At 47.2% G+C, this 18,219-nt stretch overlaps 1 protein-coding gene across 4 annotated transcripts in view; it reads right to left on the reverse strand.

The window, feature by feature from the left end:
- Positions 1 to 12,532, reverse strand: part of COL11A1 (collagen type XI alpha 1 chain) — a 262,353-nt gene extending 249,821 nt beyond the window's left edge. For all 4 annotated transcript variants that reach the window (XM_081865627.1, XM_081865625.1, XM_081865626.1 and 1 more), the window contains exon 1: positions 11,950 to 12,532. In XM_081865627.1, coding sequence (XP_081721753.1) covers positions 11,950 to 12,070 — 121 coding nt within the window. In that variant the 5' untranslated portion in view covers positions 12,071 to 12,532. The remainder of the gene's footprint in view (positions 1 to 11,949) is intronic.
- Positions 12,533 to 18,219: the final 5,687 nt, after the last annotated feature.

Consider the following 18,219-nt stretch of genomic DNA (forward strand, 5'->3'; position numbering starts at 1 on the left):
ATGGCTTCCCCCCAGGGGTGCAGTGTGGGGAGGTCCGGGGGGGGCATAGCCCTGGGCACATGATTTGGGGTGTGTGAGCCAGACGCCCCCATGCAGGGATCCTTGCCCTGCCTGCCACCGGGGGTCTCTGGTCCCAGAGTCCGGCCTGGCCTTACTGCCATGCCTCCACCCCCCAGCCAGTATTGGGGACATGCACCCAATAAAGAACAACATTGGCCACCAGGCTCCCCGCTGCATGGACAGGCAGGCAGGAGGCACAGCCTGCCCAATGGCTGTGGCAAGGGTTGGGCTGGCACAGTGGGTTTTGTTTACCCTCTGCACCCAGCTCCACCTGGTCCCACCTGTTGTGTGTGCATAAGCATGGGCACACTGGGGGCCAGCAAAGGACGCAAGACTACTGCTTCTCCCTTAAAGCCCTAGGAACAGTAGTTTGTTAAGGGTTCTGAAGGCTGTTAGCAGACTTCCCCATTCCGCTCACAGAGCTATAATTTCCAGAGTTCACTGGGTAGAGGGACTGATCATTAAGCCACTCTGGAACAGTAGCTCTGCAAAGGACTCCTAACAACTCTCAGTCAAACACAGTCAAACCTATACATTCTTAAGGAAATCAGCCCTGAGTGCTCACTGGAAGGACAGATCCTGAAGCTGAGGCTCCAAGACTTTGGCCACCTCATGAGAAGAAGAGAAGAAAAGACTCCCTGGAAAAGACCCTGATGCTGGGAAAGATTGAGGGCACAAAGGAGAAGGGGACGACAGAGGACGAGATGGTTGGATAGTGTTCTCGAAGCTACTAACATGAGTCTGACCAAACTGTGGGAGACAGTGGAAGACAGACATGCCTGGCGTGCTCTGGTCCATGGGGTCACGAAGAGTCAGACACGACTAAATGACTAAACAACAACAACTCCTCTCAGGATCTTTAGCAAACTGCAGCCCTATACAAACTTGCATGATATTCCCTGATAGTTCCCCTGTATTTCCCTATAGTTCTGGAAGTCACTTTTTCCATTGTTTGAAAGCTCAAACATAATGTGGAAATTAACAGTTTTTTTGGGGGGGATTTTGAAAACGTAACAAACTGCCATACAAATGCAGCTTGGGTTGTTTTTAGGAGTGCAATGTGCAGTTAATTCACTGCACCTGAAAACAAGCCGAAGCTGGGAGTGGTTTGTGGGCTTGCTCCAAGGAGCCATGTGTATTCTACATTTCAGATCTTAGCCACTAGCACTGAATAATCTCACTTCCATTTCTCATGCTGAATGCACTGTCGATTCGGCTTACATTGGGTACCCCAGCCTTGTGCTCACAAGAGGGTTTCTTTTTTTTTTTTCTTTTCTTTTCAAGCCACGTCTTAGGGGTGATTATGTGCTGAAAGAATTCCACAATTGCCGGCTCCTGCTCAGACGTGAATAAGAAGGTCAACAATTCCTCTATTAACATGTGCAGTTTGCAAACGTTACATTGAAGAACTCGATACTGTAATTATGATCGTGGGTAATGTGCCTTTCTCTGCTTGTCTAGAATCTGTAAATAGATGAGGGTTTTTCTTTTCTCTTCTCCACCCCCCCCCCCGCCTGCCTTTGGGGCTGGCTGTGTTCATCCCCCCCCCCAAAAAAATCCTAAACCTTGATAGCTTTGCAAGAGTCTGTTTTCTTTCTCAAAAGCACAAGAGATGTCTCCTGCGCTCCATTTACTTTATTTGTGCCCTGTTATCCTCAAACAGCCAGCCGAACAGTAAATTAGCAAATGGTATGAGGATTTCTTATGAAAGGAAGCTGAAGGGGGGGGAGAGAAAGAAACATTTTAATCACGCTGGCAGGTGGAAACCCTACTGTTCTGGACTGCTCAAAACAACACACACCGAAAGAAAAAGAATGATAATATGTGAGGAGCATAGAATTGTTCCAGTGTTTTAGGTATCGTTTCAGTTTTAGCATTATTATTTTTGGGGTTATATGTTGCAATTCCACCTCCTCCCCCCACCCCCCTTCTGGCAGGTAGGGTAGTGCCTGGATAAGGCCAGACAGCCACAGGGCAGGAAAACTGCTGTGTCAAATTTGTGGTTTCCTTTCCTGTAGTTCCTAATAGGGGTCAGAAAAAACTGGAGGTGCCAGGTCAAAATCCAGCCTCCTCGGCTTTGCTGACTGCTTTCCCCACCGGAAGTGCCCTCCAGGACATCAGAACTAGCCAGATATACACTTGCAGGGGCTGGGAGTTGAAGTACAGCCCCACCATCTCTTCATAGCTTTGCAATTAGTTGCCAATTAAGGGCTTATAATTATTGATGCAGAATATTTGAAATAGGCAAGGCATTTCAGATTTAATCGCAGGGAGGAAGAGATTTTGGTAGCAGGGAAGAGAAGAACAAGGAAAGTCTTCTCCAGAAGATATTGAAAATTAATCCTAGAATCATAGAATTGGAAAGCACCCAAACTCATCTAGTCCAACCCTCTGCAATGCAATTAAACTATGGGGAACAATGAAAGTTGCCCTATATCATGTCAGACTTTGTCTTGCTAGGCCAATTACCATGTTCCTCAGCCTTTGGGTCCACAGATGTTGCTAGAGCTGCAATTCCCATCACCCCTGACCGTTGGCTAAGCTGGTTGGGCAAGATGGGAGTTGTAACCCAACGACTGGGGAGCCAGGGTTGAAGAATGCTGGTTTAATCTGCTCACCTGCAAATCCTTGGAATCTCCAGCAGAAGGATGTCTTCCACTGGCTACCTGGTCCTTAGATGATAATATCATGGTCTGGATCCGAGATCCACTGCATGCAAAACACATATTCTACCACTGAACTCTGACACCCTCCTAAAAGCAGTGTATTTTATTAACATCTATTGTGCAAATATCTATTTATCTATTATATGAACTACAGGGATGTTATTATTGCATTGTATACTGCAGTGGTTTCTCAAAGGGTGTGGCAGGAGAGGAAGAGGGATTGGAACCACTCTGGAAATTTCTAACACTGTGAGTTAACTCTCCTAACAATTATCAGCATCCTTAAACTACAGTTCCCAGGATTCCTTGGGGAAAAGCCATTGACTGTTGAAAGTGGTGTGATGGATTGTACTAATGGGGCCCAAGAGAAAACATCTAAGGGGGAGATATGGCTTAGGGAGGAAGTCACTCCTCAATACACACTTTAGCAACAACAACAACAACACTATTAATAGTGGCTAAAAAAACCAATGTGCATTGTTTATATGTAACAGAAGAGATTTCCGTTCCCCACAAAATATTTTAAAATATAAAGACCAAGACTAGAAGTATAAAAACCTTTCCCCACAAACACACAGAAGGACTGGCTTTTGGGTGAGGGGAATCCACCTTCCTTTTCATTCAGGGGTCTTTCTCAAGCCTTCTGGTGAAGGACAAGGAAAGGACTGCACAACCTACACAACATACCAGGCATATTTCTGTATCAGCTGCCAAAGCAGGGGGTGGGAATGAGAGGAATCAGCACTCAGCCACAGGTCTGTCATAGAAATGCTTAATTTTAACAGCCAATTGTTTGACAGGCCCCTGATTCTTTCTACCGCCAGGGTTGGGATATGCACTGAAGAAGACATGGCCATTTTGCCTGGCAATCCTTGGGACACAACTGTAAATTGAGACCATTTTGACTCATTCCAAATCACCTCCTTTGTTTCTCTGATTTGACTGTCTGTTCTAATTTATTTGAAACATGGGGAACTCTTGGAAGATACTGCATATTGACAATAACAGGTTCGCAGTATCCCCATTCCTCACAGATCATCTAGTATTGGCCCTGATGTTTTGGGACTACAATTCCCATCATCCCTGACCACTGGTCCTGTTAGTTAGGGATGATGGGAGTTGTAGTCCCAAAAATGTCTGGAGGGCCACATTTGGCCATGCCTGAAGTATTGCACACACATAAACATGCAATGGGTTGGATCCAGCAGAAAGGAAGGATTGCAGGTCAGTGCTATAACACTTGCCTGGCATGTAGAAGGCCTCCGGTTTGAACCCTGGCATCTCCAGGAGCAGGAATGCCAACTTGGCCCCACAACCATGGGTGCCTGGGGCCATGGGTGCCATGCTGCGTGCATGGCCATGGCACTGAAATTTGTGGGTGTCCTACCCCTTCATGGGTAATTTTGTGGGTTCTCGGGCACCCAGGGCCCCAGGGACTTGGCACCTATGCCAGGTAGGACTGTGAGAGACCCCTGTCTGAAACCCTGGTGAGCTCCTGCTCCCCTGCATAGACACTGCCGAGCTAGATGACCCCATGGTCCAATTCTGTCCAAAAGAACTTCCTACAAACCTAGTCAACCTCCGGCCCCATTGAAATCAATGCAGAAAGTTGTCATGGCTTTCCACTGATTTCAATGATGTCACGAACTGGCAGGGCAACAGAGAGGAGGAAGAGGATCCCAGCGAGGGGTATAGTCATGACTGGGGCACAGTAGGGCAGGCTGGGGATGGAGAAGGAGAAGTAGAAAGTACTCACGAGACAGTGGAAGATGGCATGGAGAATGGAAGTCAGTGCACAGTAACCAGGACAGCAGGACCCATCACCAGAGCCAGAGGCACCCCTGTCTCCACAAACAGGCTGGGCTCTGAGGCATAGGGAGCAGAAGGAAAGAAGCACTGGGAGGTTGAGGCAGACAAGGGCCCACAGCCCAGGTGAAGTGTGTTAGCTTTGGGAGGAGGTGTGTTAATCCTCAGCTAGAGTAGGCTCAGGACAGGTGAGGATCATCTGCCTCATCAAGCCCAGATGCTGCAATCAGCATGCAAAGTATGAAAGGGAAGCAGAGATGAAGTGCTGTGGCTGCTCAACTTCCCACGTTGGTTGGACCATGGCTAGGATGTTCCAGGGAGGTCTTTGCAACTGTGCTTGTGCGGGACTGACTCTCAGGTGCCCTGATGCCTTGATTGGCTGCAGGAACTGGGCATGACAGGACTTTTGACCTGTTGGCCCGCCCAGGGGCAAAGGAAGGCATCGTGACACCATGGGGCAGACATCACGACGTAGGGCGTATGTGCGGTGTCGTTACGTACGACACATGTGCCGTACATAGTGATGCCGCACATGCTCTGTATAGCGGTTTGCCGCCAGCGCCGCTCCAGCACTGTACGGATGGTGCCGGAACCCCTCCATCACTACTGCAGCCATGAACACGGCTATAGCAGTGATGGAGAAGAAGAAGAAGAAGAAGAAGAAGAAGAAGAAGAAGAGGAGGAGGAGTTTGGATTTGATATCCCACTTTATCACTACCCTAAGGAGTCTCAAGGACGCGGGTGGCGCTGTGGGTAAAACCTCAGTGCCTAGGACTTGCTGATTGTAAGGTCAGCGGTTCGAATCCCTGCAGTGGGGTGAGCTCCTGTCGTTCGGTCCCAGCTCCTGCCCACCTAGCAGTTCGAAAGCACCCCTAAGTGCAAGTAGATAAATAGGTACCGCTTTATAGCGGGAAGGTAAACAGCGTTTCCGTGTGCGGCACTGGTGCTGGCTCGCCAGTTGCATCTTCGTCACGCTGGCCACATGACCCGGAAGTGTCTTTGGACGGTGCCGGCTCCTGGCCTCTTGAGCGAGAAGAGCGCGCAACCCTAGAGTCGGTCACAACTGGCCCGTACGGGCAGGGGTACCTTTTAAGGAGTCTCAAAGCAGCTAACATTCTCCTTTCCCTTCCTCCCCCAGAACAAACACTCTGTGAGGTGAGTGGGGCTGAGAGACTTCAAAGAAGTGTGACTAGCCCAAGGTCACCCAGCAGCTGCATGTGGATGAGCGGTGACGCGAACCCGGTTCTCCAGATTACGAGCCTATCGCTCTTAACCACTACATCACACTGGCTCTCACGGTGATGGAGGGATCCCATCACTGTCCCTACGGTGCTGGAGTGGCGCTGGCGACAAACTGCTATACAGCGCATATGTGGCGTCACTACATACAGTGCATGCATGCGACGCCGCACATGCGCTGTACTTAGCGGTTTGCTGCCAGCATCAGGATCCTCTCTGCTGACGGGGGCTCCTCCAAAGGTAACTGTGGTGCTGCGATGGCTGCTTGCACTGCCTCAAGCCCCCATGGGGTGACTTCTTGTCACACACACACCCAGGCATGGAACCCGGGGTGTACCGCCTCCCACACCCGCCGTTGTGATGCCACTGGGCCTGCCAGACCATCCACTAATGCCTGCTGTGAGATTGTGCACTCCTGCAGGACTTTCCGCTGGATACCCCATAGTTCAGGAGAACATTGGAAGCAATCCTAGCCTAGTCAGGCCCACAGAATTCAGTGGAGAATTGAGTGGAGATGGTGAAGACTGCAGCCTAACTGGGTGTGAGCCCAACCCAATGTTGCCCTTCTTTTGAAAGCAGCTTACACCACAAAAATGTAACACAGTCAAACTTTTCCCAACACTCATCTGCATGTGGAAGGAAGTTCCACCTGTTTAATTCTTGGGTTTCACAGAGACCAGGCCAGTTTTTAGTTTTAAAGTTGGCAGTGACATTTAATACACTGGCATATTGGCCAATGCTAGAGTGAAAGGACACAAAGCCAAATACAAGCCACACAGAAATATGAAGAACTTTTGCACTCTGCAACCAGTGACATTTACACATAGGGGAACAAACGAGTAGTGTGTCTGTTTAGCTGAAGGATATGCAAATTCCAGTTCTGAAATCAGCAAGTTGGAAAGAAATATAAGAAGTCATCTTACACTGAGGTAGACCATTGGTCCACTCAGGTTTTCCCAAGCTTGGGTCTCCAGCTGTTTTTTGGACTACAGCTCCCATCATCCCTAGCTAGCAGGACAAGTGGTCAGGGATGATGGGAATTGTAGTCCAAAACCAGCTGGAGGCCAAGTTTGGGAAACCCTGATCTAGCTCATTATTGTACACACAGACTGGGCATCACTTTCCTGGTTTTCAGGCAGGATTCTCTCTCATCTGCACCCAGAGATGCCAGGGAACTGAACCCATAACCTTTTCTGCAATCTTCTATCACTAGCTAAGGCCCTTCCCCTTCAACATGCAAGTGGTTTTCTGCTAACAGCATATAGCTCAATAGGGGAACTGAAATTGTTTCTTATTTCATGATGCGTAGACTAGCATGGTACTTGCAATGAAATAAGAAACAATTCAAATTCCTCTCTCGGATAGAAATTCTATTCCCATTCTGTCCCTATTTTCATACAATCAGGGTTGTGTTTCCATTTTGTGGTTTCTGTGAAGAGCTTCATATTTTATTTTATTTTATTTTTTTAAAAAAAAACTGGATTTTTTTTAAAAATGTGAATTTAGACATATCCAGCCAAGAAAAGTATGCCCATTTTTTCTACTTTTTTTTTCATTCAGGAGTTGCACTAAAAAAAAAAAAGAGCACAACAAAACCCCCCTGTTCCTTCTTAAAGGTGTTTTCATTTCATTAGACTTGCAAATATATCTGCAGAAGTCACTAACCCATAATTTTCCCCTAGTCTGCTTTGCCACACTCCCCTATGGATAGCCATTGGTGTGCGATGTCTGTAGCCCAAAAGGGGAGGGGGGAGAATCAACTCTCTTTCCATTTGCAAACGCTTCTCTGATTGGTCACCTGGAGGAGGCTGTTTCTCACACTAGGTGATCAGGCGATTGGCTATTTATAACCTTCCTCTAAATTCCTTCTCAGTATGTTTACTGCTTATTCTCGTAAGCACTCAGGTAAAGCTGAGCAGATCTAGCCATCTGAGAACCCTATGCACACAACCTTCGATTTCATCATGGGGAAAAGGGAGCAAAATGCTATTTTTTATATAGTCATGTCAGAATGAGTAGAATTGTAGAGTTGGAAGAGACCCCAAGGGTCATCTAGCCCAACCCCCTGCAAGGCAGGAATCTCTTGCCCAACATAGAACTCGAACCCACGACTCTGAGATTATGGATCGGGAGTGTGGATCTTGTCCGAAGCGCAGGGAGGGGGCCATGCCACGACCCCATCGGGAACCCAGTGGTAAGCGAGAGTTGATTCGCATCAACAGTGCTCCCCCCTACTGGTGGTTGACCCTTACTGGACTCCCTGCAGAGCGGGCAGGAGTCAGATATCGTCGGGTCAATTCCAATGCCTAAGCCAATACCGCTCACATTCTGTAACCAATAAAAGTTGTTGCCTAAATTTGCCCAATAACCATTAACATCTGTGTCCCTGTGTCTTATTCATAAACGGGGATGGCCTTGGGGTCTTGACACGCAAAACTTGGGTGTTATGAGGTTTGACACCAAGTGAATATTTCATTTTATTTCCCATTCACTATCACAGTGGAACATTAATACAAGGGACCCTCACAAAACTGGATCGTAAATTACTCGTCTTCTATAGCTACTTTGAAAAAAGGTGCTCATTCGTCCCAGTCATCCATGCCAACAGATGTCATATTTAAAAGGTGATGTGAATCAAAGAAAGTCTTAGATATCTAAGTAGACTTGCAATGAAAGGAAATATTTTCTGCCAAAGGTTGCATAAATCAGAGAGGAACAGATTCTCTGTCGTAAGAGGAGAACCCTAAGAGAATGAATGGGAATTCTTCACTGATAGTCCCATTGCGGGAATTATCATATTATAAAATATTGAAGTGGGAATTAGAATTCCGCAGAGGTTATTTTGCAATTGCAGTTCTATGCATGCTTACTTGGGAGTAACCCCAATGAACTCAGTGGAACTTACTTTCATGTAAGCATACATAACATCTATGAATGCAAGCAAACCCATGTGTATTTAACTAAGAAGTTGTTTTCAAAACTTTTGACAGATTTATTTGATTTCTATCTTGTCCTTCCTGATTCCCCCACCCAAAAATTCTGTGGAGGGTTGCAGAATTATTGGAAGTTAATTACTAAGTTCTAAGGAGACCTGTTTAAGATGGTGTGAAGGCTTGCTTGATAGAAAATGGTACAAGATTTGTCCAATATTAAACCATTTTATTCATTTTATTCATTTTCAAGTAAAAAAGAAAAACCTTTCACAGCAGAGGCAGAAATTCTAATGTTAATAATTGCATTTTACCACATATGGCATACATTGGATCCCCCCCCCCCCTTCTGCATTATCTTGTGGGAAGTGAAGATCCCTATCTATAATGTTGAGGACTTGTTAGCTGAAAGAAATGAGCAGATAAAGGAGGCAACTGCTTATCAATGATTTTGTGGAAATGCGAGGTGAGATCCAACTCTCACTGGGATTTAATTCCCACTGAAACAACCAAGCAATGTGCTCCAAACTTTTACAACAGTACAGAAAGCTACTTAATGATTTCTCTAGGCAAAGAAACAAAGGACAGAATGTCGAGGGACCACATGGTGTTTGCAGGGATTTGACAAAAGTTAGATTTTTTTAAAATGATCTTGTCAGTTTACCGTGTGATCTGAGATTTAAGCACATGCACTTGGAAGGAAGCCCTTCCAGTTTCGACAGAGCTTTCTCCCAGCTAAGTGTGCTTAAGAGGATCACAGCCCCAGAGAGATCGGCACCATGCAGCAAAACCCTTGCCAACATATTTTTTCAGTCATCTGAGCTTCATTTGGAGAAAGTGAGCTTGATCCCATCTGAAACAACCTACAACCCTCAGCTTTTTAGCATTCTCATTTCCTAAGGAGGTCTGGGGAACAAAGCAGATAGCCAGGGGGTGTGGAAGGGGAAAAAGAAAGTTAAGAAGTCAATAAGTGTGCTTTCATCTTTATAATTCCTTAAATCACTTTGCTTTGTTTGGAATAAGATGTATATATTTCCCGCACATGTCATGGCCCCCAAGGAATGGGGAGACCAGGGTGGGAGTAATTCATGGCTCAAGGTAAGAGGTGAGTATGGATTGAATGGTCCTCCCCACTTCGAAGACCCAAATCAAGCCAGCAGGGGGCAGAAAGACTGAGGGATGTGACTGACAAGTCCAAGAGGTGATCAGGCACCCAGAGGCTGAGAGGGAGCTCTCTGAAAGCACCTTTCTCTCTTCCACAGTCGATTTGCATCGTGAGCCAGACCAACAGATCTACAAAACCGAGAACCACAAGAGAGAAGAAGAAGAAAGCAGCCATCCTAGGGATTTCCTTGAAAAACAACTCAAGATTTGTGTGCTTTGGAGGCCAGGCTGCAAAGGCTGCAGGAGATGGACCAAAAAGAACCACCACAACAAAACAACCCAAGGGATTCCACTAGATAGGAGAAAGTGACAAAGACCTGCTGATGCTGGAGAAGGGAAACTCAGCTCACTGCCAGGCAGTGATACAAGCAGATCTCTGTCCTGTGCAGAGATGCAGATTTATTTCCAAGGCGCATTTCCCTTATTGCTGGTATCTCAGCTCCTGCTGCTGCTTCTTTCAGAATTTCCAGCTGTGGGGTGGCTCCGCTGCTATTCTGATGGAGCAATGGGGTTGCGCCCTCCTGAGCAATTCTCCCCTTGGGGTCACACACACACACACACACACCAGATACTGAGAAAGGGAGGCACCTTCCCTGTCATGGCCCTCTTTGACTCCCCCGCCTCCTCCTCCCGCGGGAACTCTCTGGAGTTTCAAACTTCCTAATAGACTCTGCAAACGCCCAGGAATAGCACCCTGCTCACAAGTGGCCACAGACACCTAACGGACCACTCAGTCAGCCCCGCTCTTTCCTGCCCAGGGATGCACCTAAGGGGAGGGGAGGAGAAAGGGAGGAGATTCCTTCTCCGCTATGCATTGAGCTCCTGTCAGAGGCTTGCCACGTAAGCTGGAAAGAGCCCGCTGGGGCTCTGGCGTTTGTGCGTGTGTGTTTGGTCACAGGTCGGAGATGCAAAACAGGTAAGGCGATATCTTGGGCTGTCTAACTGCTGCTGGTCTCCGAACGCGCAAGCTTGAGGGCTCCACAGAAGACTTCCTACGTACTCTTCTCTCTTTCCCCATAACAGTGGTTGAGGACCTCTGTGCCAAAAATGTCCCACGCTACAGAGGCTCAAAAATGTCAGTCCCTTTACTGCTTATTTCTCGCCAGCCAAAAAGAGAGCCGCACTCACATACTCAGAGGGCGCCAGTCAGTTCTTGATACCTGAGAGAGGATATTTAGGATCGAAGGGAGTTTGCTGCTGTAAAGAATCCCCTGCTGATCTATTTTTTTATTTTAACATTTATTTATTCCACCCCCTTTGAGAAAGTGGCATGACTTGAAGTCTACAGACAGTGTCTTCCACCTCCTATTCCAAGCATTCACAAAGCCCCCGCTCCCTTTCCTTCCAGCCCCTCTCTCTTTGGCCAAGATTTTGTGAACTTGATCGGCTTAATGACTTCGGCAAGTTCAAGAGGCGCTGCGCTGGTGGTGAGAGTTTGCAGAAACCATTTTCCTGAAGCGGTTCCAAAAAATTGGCCAGGCGCACAAAGAAAAGTAGCTTTGTTCCGAAAGTGTCCCGCATTCCTTCCCAGTTTTAGCACCTTCTCACCGCCGCTGCTCCACGGCTCCCTGAAAGCCTCAAGAAGCTGGAGCGGAGGAGACTCGCAGCCTGATCCTATGGATATTACGCTGAAACTGACATGAGTTCAGTGTAAATTTAGTACTCCCAAGCAAGCAGCAAGGTAGAAGCCTGCGACTAAGAGAATCTGAGCAGAAGCATCACCAAACCCACCACTGGTCACAAGGGGTGGGGAGGAAAATTTCCCCCGGGGGGACTTCATGGAAATGTCATGCCTCCCCCCGCCCTAAAGTCCGAAGGAGCTCAAAGTTGGGGTCAGGGATTAGCTCAAGCGCCTGGCTTCTACGCAACAATCAGAAGAGGCAAGGAATCCTCTGAGCGCGCACAGAGTGCTTTCCACCACTCCAGAGATGTGAGCGGACTTGTGAGCCCGGGTACCTTTGGCTAGACAAGTCAGGGGCTTCCCTGCCTGCTATCTTCTCCTCCCGCCCCCTCACCACCACCCCGTTCCCAAACGGGGCACAGGAGAAAGCGGCGGTGGCAGCCCGGCTGACCTCCTTCCTTACCTCCCCTGACCTCCGCCGCCTCCAGCAGGAGCATCCAAGCGACGAGTAGCGCGGGCCAAGCGGAGTCCCAGAACCACCGTTTCGTTTTCCACCTTGTGGACCATGTCCGCCTCGTCTCCATGGAGAGGGGTGCCTCCACCGCCGAGCGTGCCAAAAAAAAACTCGACGCGCGCGCCCCCCTGCCCAACCTCCGGGGCGCCTTGGCCCCCTGCGCGCTGCTCGCTCGCTCGCCTGGCCCGCCGTCGCCCCCTCCGCGCCACTTATATTCCCAAAGGCGCCGCGCCGTCTTCTCTAGAGATCCATCCGATCCGGTGTGCCAAAGCGGGGAGTGGGAAAAATGAAAAGAAAGGTGCCTGGAGAGGGTCCGAGCAAGAGAGAGAGAGAGAGAGGTTGGTCCCTCGCTGCCGGCTGGGTCTCGACAGCCCGGCTCCAGGCCCTTCCGATGCGCCCTGCTTTCCCAACTGCAGGGCAATGAGGGGCTTCAGTCCAAAGGCGGAGAGCGCAGCATCCCCCCCTCAAGGCTGCATCCTGAAAAGAGGGCTGGCCCAGAAGCGCACGGGGAGAACAGCAGCCAGAGAGCGAGCGAGCGAGCGAGCGAGCGGACAGCCTCCCTCCTCCGCCTCCTCCCGCCCTTCTTTTCTCCCACCCCCTCCTGCTCCCCCCCCACCCACCCAAACTGACAAGGAGGCTGCCGGCCAGAAGCCAATAGCTCGCCTCCTTCCGCACACGAAGCCTCGCCCACTCCCTCCCCTCCCCCTGGCCCAAGGAGACCCGGAGCAGAATTCGTGCCAAAAAGCGCTAAGTTTAAGGTGAGCAGGAAAAGTGGAAAGGGGAGACCATGGATAGCAGCGTTTCCAACACACAGCGGGGATTAAAAGAAATAGCGGAAGTGTAATACCCACCCCCCCAAAAAAAGGATTGATTCAAGGGCTTCACTTACATCTCCCAAACTTTTGGGGTGGTCCATAAACGCATCCACAGGGCCCCCAATGCAATGAAAAGCACTGTTCAGAATTGCGGTTTGCACCACTCACTAAGGAAGTCAACAGCACACTGAAATTCAAACAGTAAATTAATGGCACTTTTATTCAAAATCCCTTTAAAACTATTTAGTTTAATTCATTCAGCAAAATTGATGAACTTGATCCAGTGATACCAACTTTTCAAAGTCTGCTGGTCAATTACACCTTCAGCACACACACCCTGCCCCGTGTCTCTTAGGTGGCGCCATTTCCCAGGGGTGGTACAGCCCCTTTGGGAGCCACTGATTTACATAGTGCTCTCCGAAGTTGAGCCTGGCTTTTGGAAATAGTTGCACAAAAGTTACTAGAGTGGGGTGGGGTGTTAGTCTCTCTGAAAGTGCAACAGCTCGTTGTCTGAATATTGACCTCAAAGAAGGAAAGGACCAGTATTATAAAGTACAGTGGTACCTCGGGTTAAGTACTTAATTCATTCCAGAGGTCCGTTCTCAACCTGAAAATGTTCTTAACCTGAAGCACCACTTTAGCTAATGGGGCCTCCCATTGTCGCCAGGCTGCTGGAGCACGATTTCTGTTCTCAGCCTGAAGCAAAGTTCTTAACCCGAGGTACTATTTCTGGGTTAGTGGAGTCTGTAACCTGAAGCGTATGTAACCTGAAGTGTATGTAACCCGAGGTACCACTGTATCTGTACTTAGGAGATGGCTCTGGCTCACCACAGGCAACCAAGCAGGTGGCTAATAGAGAGCATGCTTGAATCTCAATTAGAGCTATCCCTCCATGGAAAAGATAGTCTAATAAAGTCAGCCTCTTTGAGACTAGGCTCTTGCTGCTATTGCATAAGGTCTTTGTGAAGTGGAAGAGTAGGGTGAGGTCAAATGGCATTTAAGTAGAAATGGCAAAATAAATCTTCATCCCTGTACACATCTACAATTCCCCCCCCCAAAAAAATATTTGCTCTGATCACAAGATGGAGCTGCATGTGACTGATCAATTGTCATTCAGAGTGAAGCTCTTCTTCTCAAACTGTATACATGGCCGCCACCTCCCCTCTCCCAGCTAAAATAAACCCACTAAAGAAACACATCAGTTTGCATCCCCACCACTGCTGAGGGAGGTGCTTATCTCCAAACCAAATTTCTAGTTGATTTTTATGATCTTCATCCATTCTCCCCATAAAAACCCAGGACAGCTTTTGCAAAAGCCAACAGAAAACACACATGGCTTCTTTAGCATGCCTAACTATGGATTGGATTTTGTTCACCCAGCTCTCCTGACCAGTGGTGGTAAGGTGAAGTGGCTACTTCAGGTGGCAGATTCTGGCTACTGCGGGTAAGTGGGAGACTCATTGATCTGTCCCATGGACACACTCTACGAGGACACTGCCTGGTGCAACCCACATGGAGAACCACCACTAGACATGGAAGAGCAGCGCCAATTCTTTAATTGTGACAACACTAGTGAAGGCAGTCCAAGGAATCCAATTTACCAACAAAAGGGGAGCAGATGTGAAGAGTGGCAAATCCTCGCCACCCCCCCCCCAGGTTTACATGCAATTGGGATTAACTAGAGGGGTTTAAGCGCCAAATGGAGAAAGTTCCATCCTTTCTACTCTGGAAATTGGAACCCCAACCTTCGCTTTGGAGGTGGAAGCATAGGAAGTTGACTTATATCAAGTCCGTCCCATTGATCAATCTAGCTCAATATGGCAATGGATCCCTGGGCTTTCAGACTAGTCTCTCTTGGAGATGGCAAGGGCTGAACCTGTGAACTTCTGCATGCAAGACAGATGATGTACTATTGAGCTACAACCTTTCCCCTGCCGTGTAATAGAGATCTGAGTTTAAAAAGGGTGCCCTGCTGTGCCATGTCCATTTGATGACGTGGATTTCAATCCACAAAAGCTGGTGTGTGTCCTAATAAAACTGCATGTTTTAGGGTGCAAGGACACTTTTTTGTTGTTTGGCTGCAGGCCCTGTCCTTCCTCTGGAGAAACAAAGACACAGCTTCTAGAACCACAATACAGTGGTACCTTGGGTTACATACGCTTCAGGTTACATAGGCTTCAGGTTACAGACTCTGCTAACCCAGAAATATTACCTCAGGTTAAGAACTTTGCTTCAGAATGAGAACAGAAATTGTGTGGCGGCAGCCGGAGGCCCCATTAGCGAAAGTGGTACTTCAGGTTCAGGTTAAGAACAGACCCCCAGAATGAATTAAGTTCTTAACCCGAGGTACCACTGTATTCCGAAAGGATTCATCTTCCACATGCAATCACATGGCCAATGTGATTTCCTCCACTTGGTAGCAATTGTTTTAATAATTGTTCTGTGGCCTCTCTACGTCCCTATGTATTAAGAACTTCATACAGGCAGCCAACAGAATTTCATATTTGCAGTCCTGAATAAGAGTGGAGACAACTTTATATGACCAGCTCATGTTGAAAATAATGAAAGGGATATTTCATTACTTAAAAAAAGACATCCAAACAGAGTTTGGTCTGTGATCTGATCCTGGATGGAAAAAGACATTGCTTGCATAGTCAGGAAAAAATAATCCTGTCTGGCTCCACCCTAAGCAACAGATGATCACACCCTTGCTTCTGAATGAAGCAAAGAGACGAGCGCATATAGAATTGGATGCCTTCCTGGATGCTGGGAAGAAGCGTGAAAGAGCACATTTCTTAGAATGTACCACAATACTTACACATTACAGGCAGTTCAAAGAGCACCAGTTAGGATCAGATTTGTATTTCGCCAAAGTTAAATTTGGAGGCTAGAATTAATGAGCCACCTCTGCAAATAAGTTCTCGAAACTTACTAGCCCACAAAAATGTTTTACTGCTACCCACACATTCCTGTGTTAATCATTCTTGGCCCAAAAGAAAACACAGAAACAGTGGCTGTCTGCTTACCGAGCAGTGAGTCTTGCCACGGGTGACCAGGTGAAAGTCGATTTTAAAAGACTTACAGTGCAGTTTTAATCACACTTTCTCTGAAATAAGCCCCGCTTATGTTCAGTGGGACTTGGTTCAAGGGGAAATGCACATACAAACTACCTTTTTTGGTGCAATCCTAAGCACAACTACTCAGGAGTAAATTCTACTGAGCTTAATGTGGTTTACCCTTTATAAGGATTTCTAGGATTGCTGCCTTACAGTACAGTCCCATACATGCATACTCAGAATTAGCTGAGATGGCAGATATGGGCAAAACTGTCAATTTTGATTTCTCTTAGTTTCTCATTTCTCATGTCTTATGTTCAGTTTTCCACATTTCCATGTCAGTTTGTGATTAAAAAAGCCTTGGGGAAAACATAGTCATATTTTTGTGTGAATTTCTCCTGACACGTCTCTATGCTTGCTTGCCTCAAAATACATCCTGCAAAGCAATTTTACCTAAAATACTGTATTTTTTGTATGCTGTTTCCACTGATATATGCATTTTAACTACACTTTTACCCTCATATATGCATTTTTGTACACATTATTTGGCTGGAGAAATGCATTGCAAAATTCAGAGAAGTGTGAATTTCAAGGGGTGGCTGGGTTTCAGTTCACATATTGTTTTGGAAACTGCAAATTTAGTGGGTTTGCCTTTAAACGTGAAACAAATTAAAAAACACCATCCTTATCTGTCCTCTGATGCAGTGTCATGTGACTCAGTGTCTGAACTATCAATAGTGAGCCAGAAAGTTCATGGTCAGCAGGTGAATTAACCACATGCTCCAACTTGTTTTAGACAAATCTCCACCCCACCCCCTACAAGAGTCCTATGTGGGAATAATAATACTGTCATGCAAGGATTACCAAAATAATATAAATGATACGCTCTGAAAACATTCTGTGCAGCAGAGGACCAGGTGCATTATCTATCTCACCGGCCACTATATATAAAACGTCTAAGGCAGGATTTATTTATGACCTTCTGACTAAAGTTACTAAGCAATTGGACTCAAGACAGTGCCCAGAAAATTTCTCATCTTTGCACACAGCTAGAGTATTGTAACATATAGACAGCTCTGTTTGCTAAACTGCCGAGAACCTTAGAACTAAGGCGGTGAGGATTTTTGCTACCTTTTCTTCAAAGGGGGGTGGGGAATCTGAGGCTTTCTAGATTTTGTTGAGTGCAAACACCCACCAGTGATGACCAGTGATCAGGGATGATGGAGTCTGTAGTTCTGCAACATCTGGAGAGCCACAAGATCCCAAGCCTTGCTGTGGTTTTTGTGGTCAGTCTAGTCCTTTGTAAAATATTGTTGGCATCTGTCTGTCTTCGGAGTGCTCCCCCAGGGGTGACATCATATCGCTGCATTAGCAGCACTGAAATTATCTCCCTGGGGCACGAGCCTGGGCAGTGTGTATGGAGGTCCTGGGTTGCCTTCAAAATTTGGCCTTGCTGATATGGTTCAAAGGAAAGCAGAGCACAAGTTGCCAGAAGGAGGCATACAAGGTGCCATCCAACTGCCTTAGGGATTCCACTCTGGATTTGCGTAGGGTTTGCTCCTTAGCCTTTTCTTGAAATACTTTATTGTCACTTGTACAACTTGTATACACCGAGATTACATGAGCAACCCCCCCTCGTTTACTGACACCCACCCACCAAACCCAAAAGTCAGTTGCCCTGTTGTTATCTTTTCATTCAGCAGCCTAACAGCCCACAGATAGAAGCTGTTCTTTACCCTGTTGGTGTGACTAATCATGCTTCTAGATCTTCTGCCTGAGGACAGGAGATCAAGAAAGTGCCGGCCAGGGTGTGAATCATCCCTGAGAATTTTCCTCACTCTCCTGAGGCAACGTTCTTCCGCTATTTCATCCAGCGGATTCACGGGACAGCCCATAATATTGTATTCACCACACTCTGTAGGCACTTCCTATCAGTTGATGTCAAACCAGCGTACCACACCGTGGTGCAGTATGAAAGTACATTTTCTATTGTGGACCGCTAGGAGATCATCGATTGACATTGTTCTTCCACAATACTCTGAGGAGATGGAGTCTCTGTTGGGCTTTCTTAACCACCTGGGTTGTATTTATTTTCCAAGTAAGGTCTTCACTGAGATAAACTCCTAGGAATTTAAAGGAAGAGACTCTCTCCACACAACCCTCCCCAATGTACCGCAGAGCTAGTTCTCTTCTCTTCCTCCGAAAGTCCAACACCATCTCTTTTGTCTTGCTGATATAAAGGTGCAAGTTGTTCCCTAGGCACCATGTAGATATTTTTTGGACCTCCCCTCTTCTCCCAAAGATAGCCCACAGGGCAGCGGAGGTTTAGGATCAGAGTTTTTCTTCTC

The sequence above is a fragment of the Podarcis erhardii genome, assembly GCF_964252035.2.
Source record: "Podarcis erhardii genome assembly, chromosome: 6".
Taxonomy (NCBI): domain Eukaryota; kingdom Metazoa; phylum Chordata; class Lepidosauria; order Squamata; family Lacertidae; genus Podarcis; species Podarcis erhardii.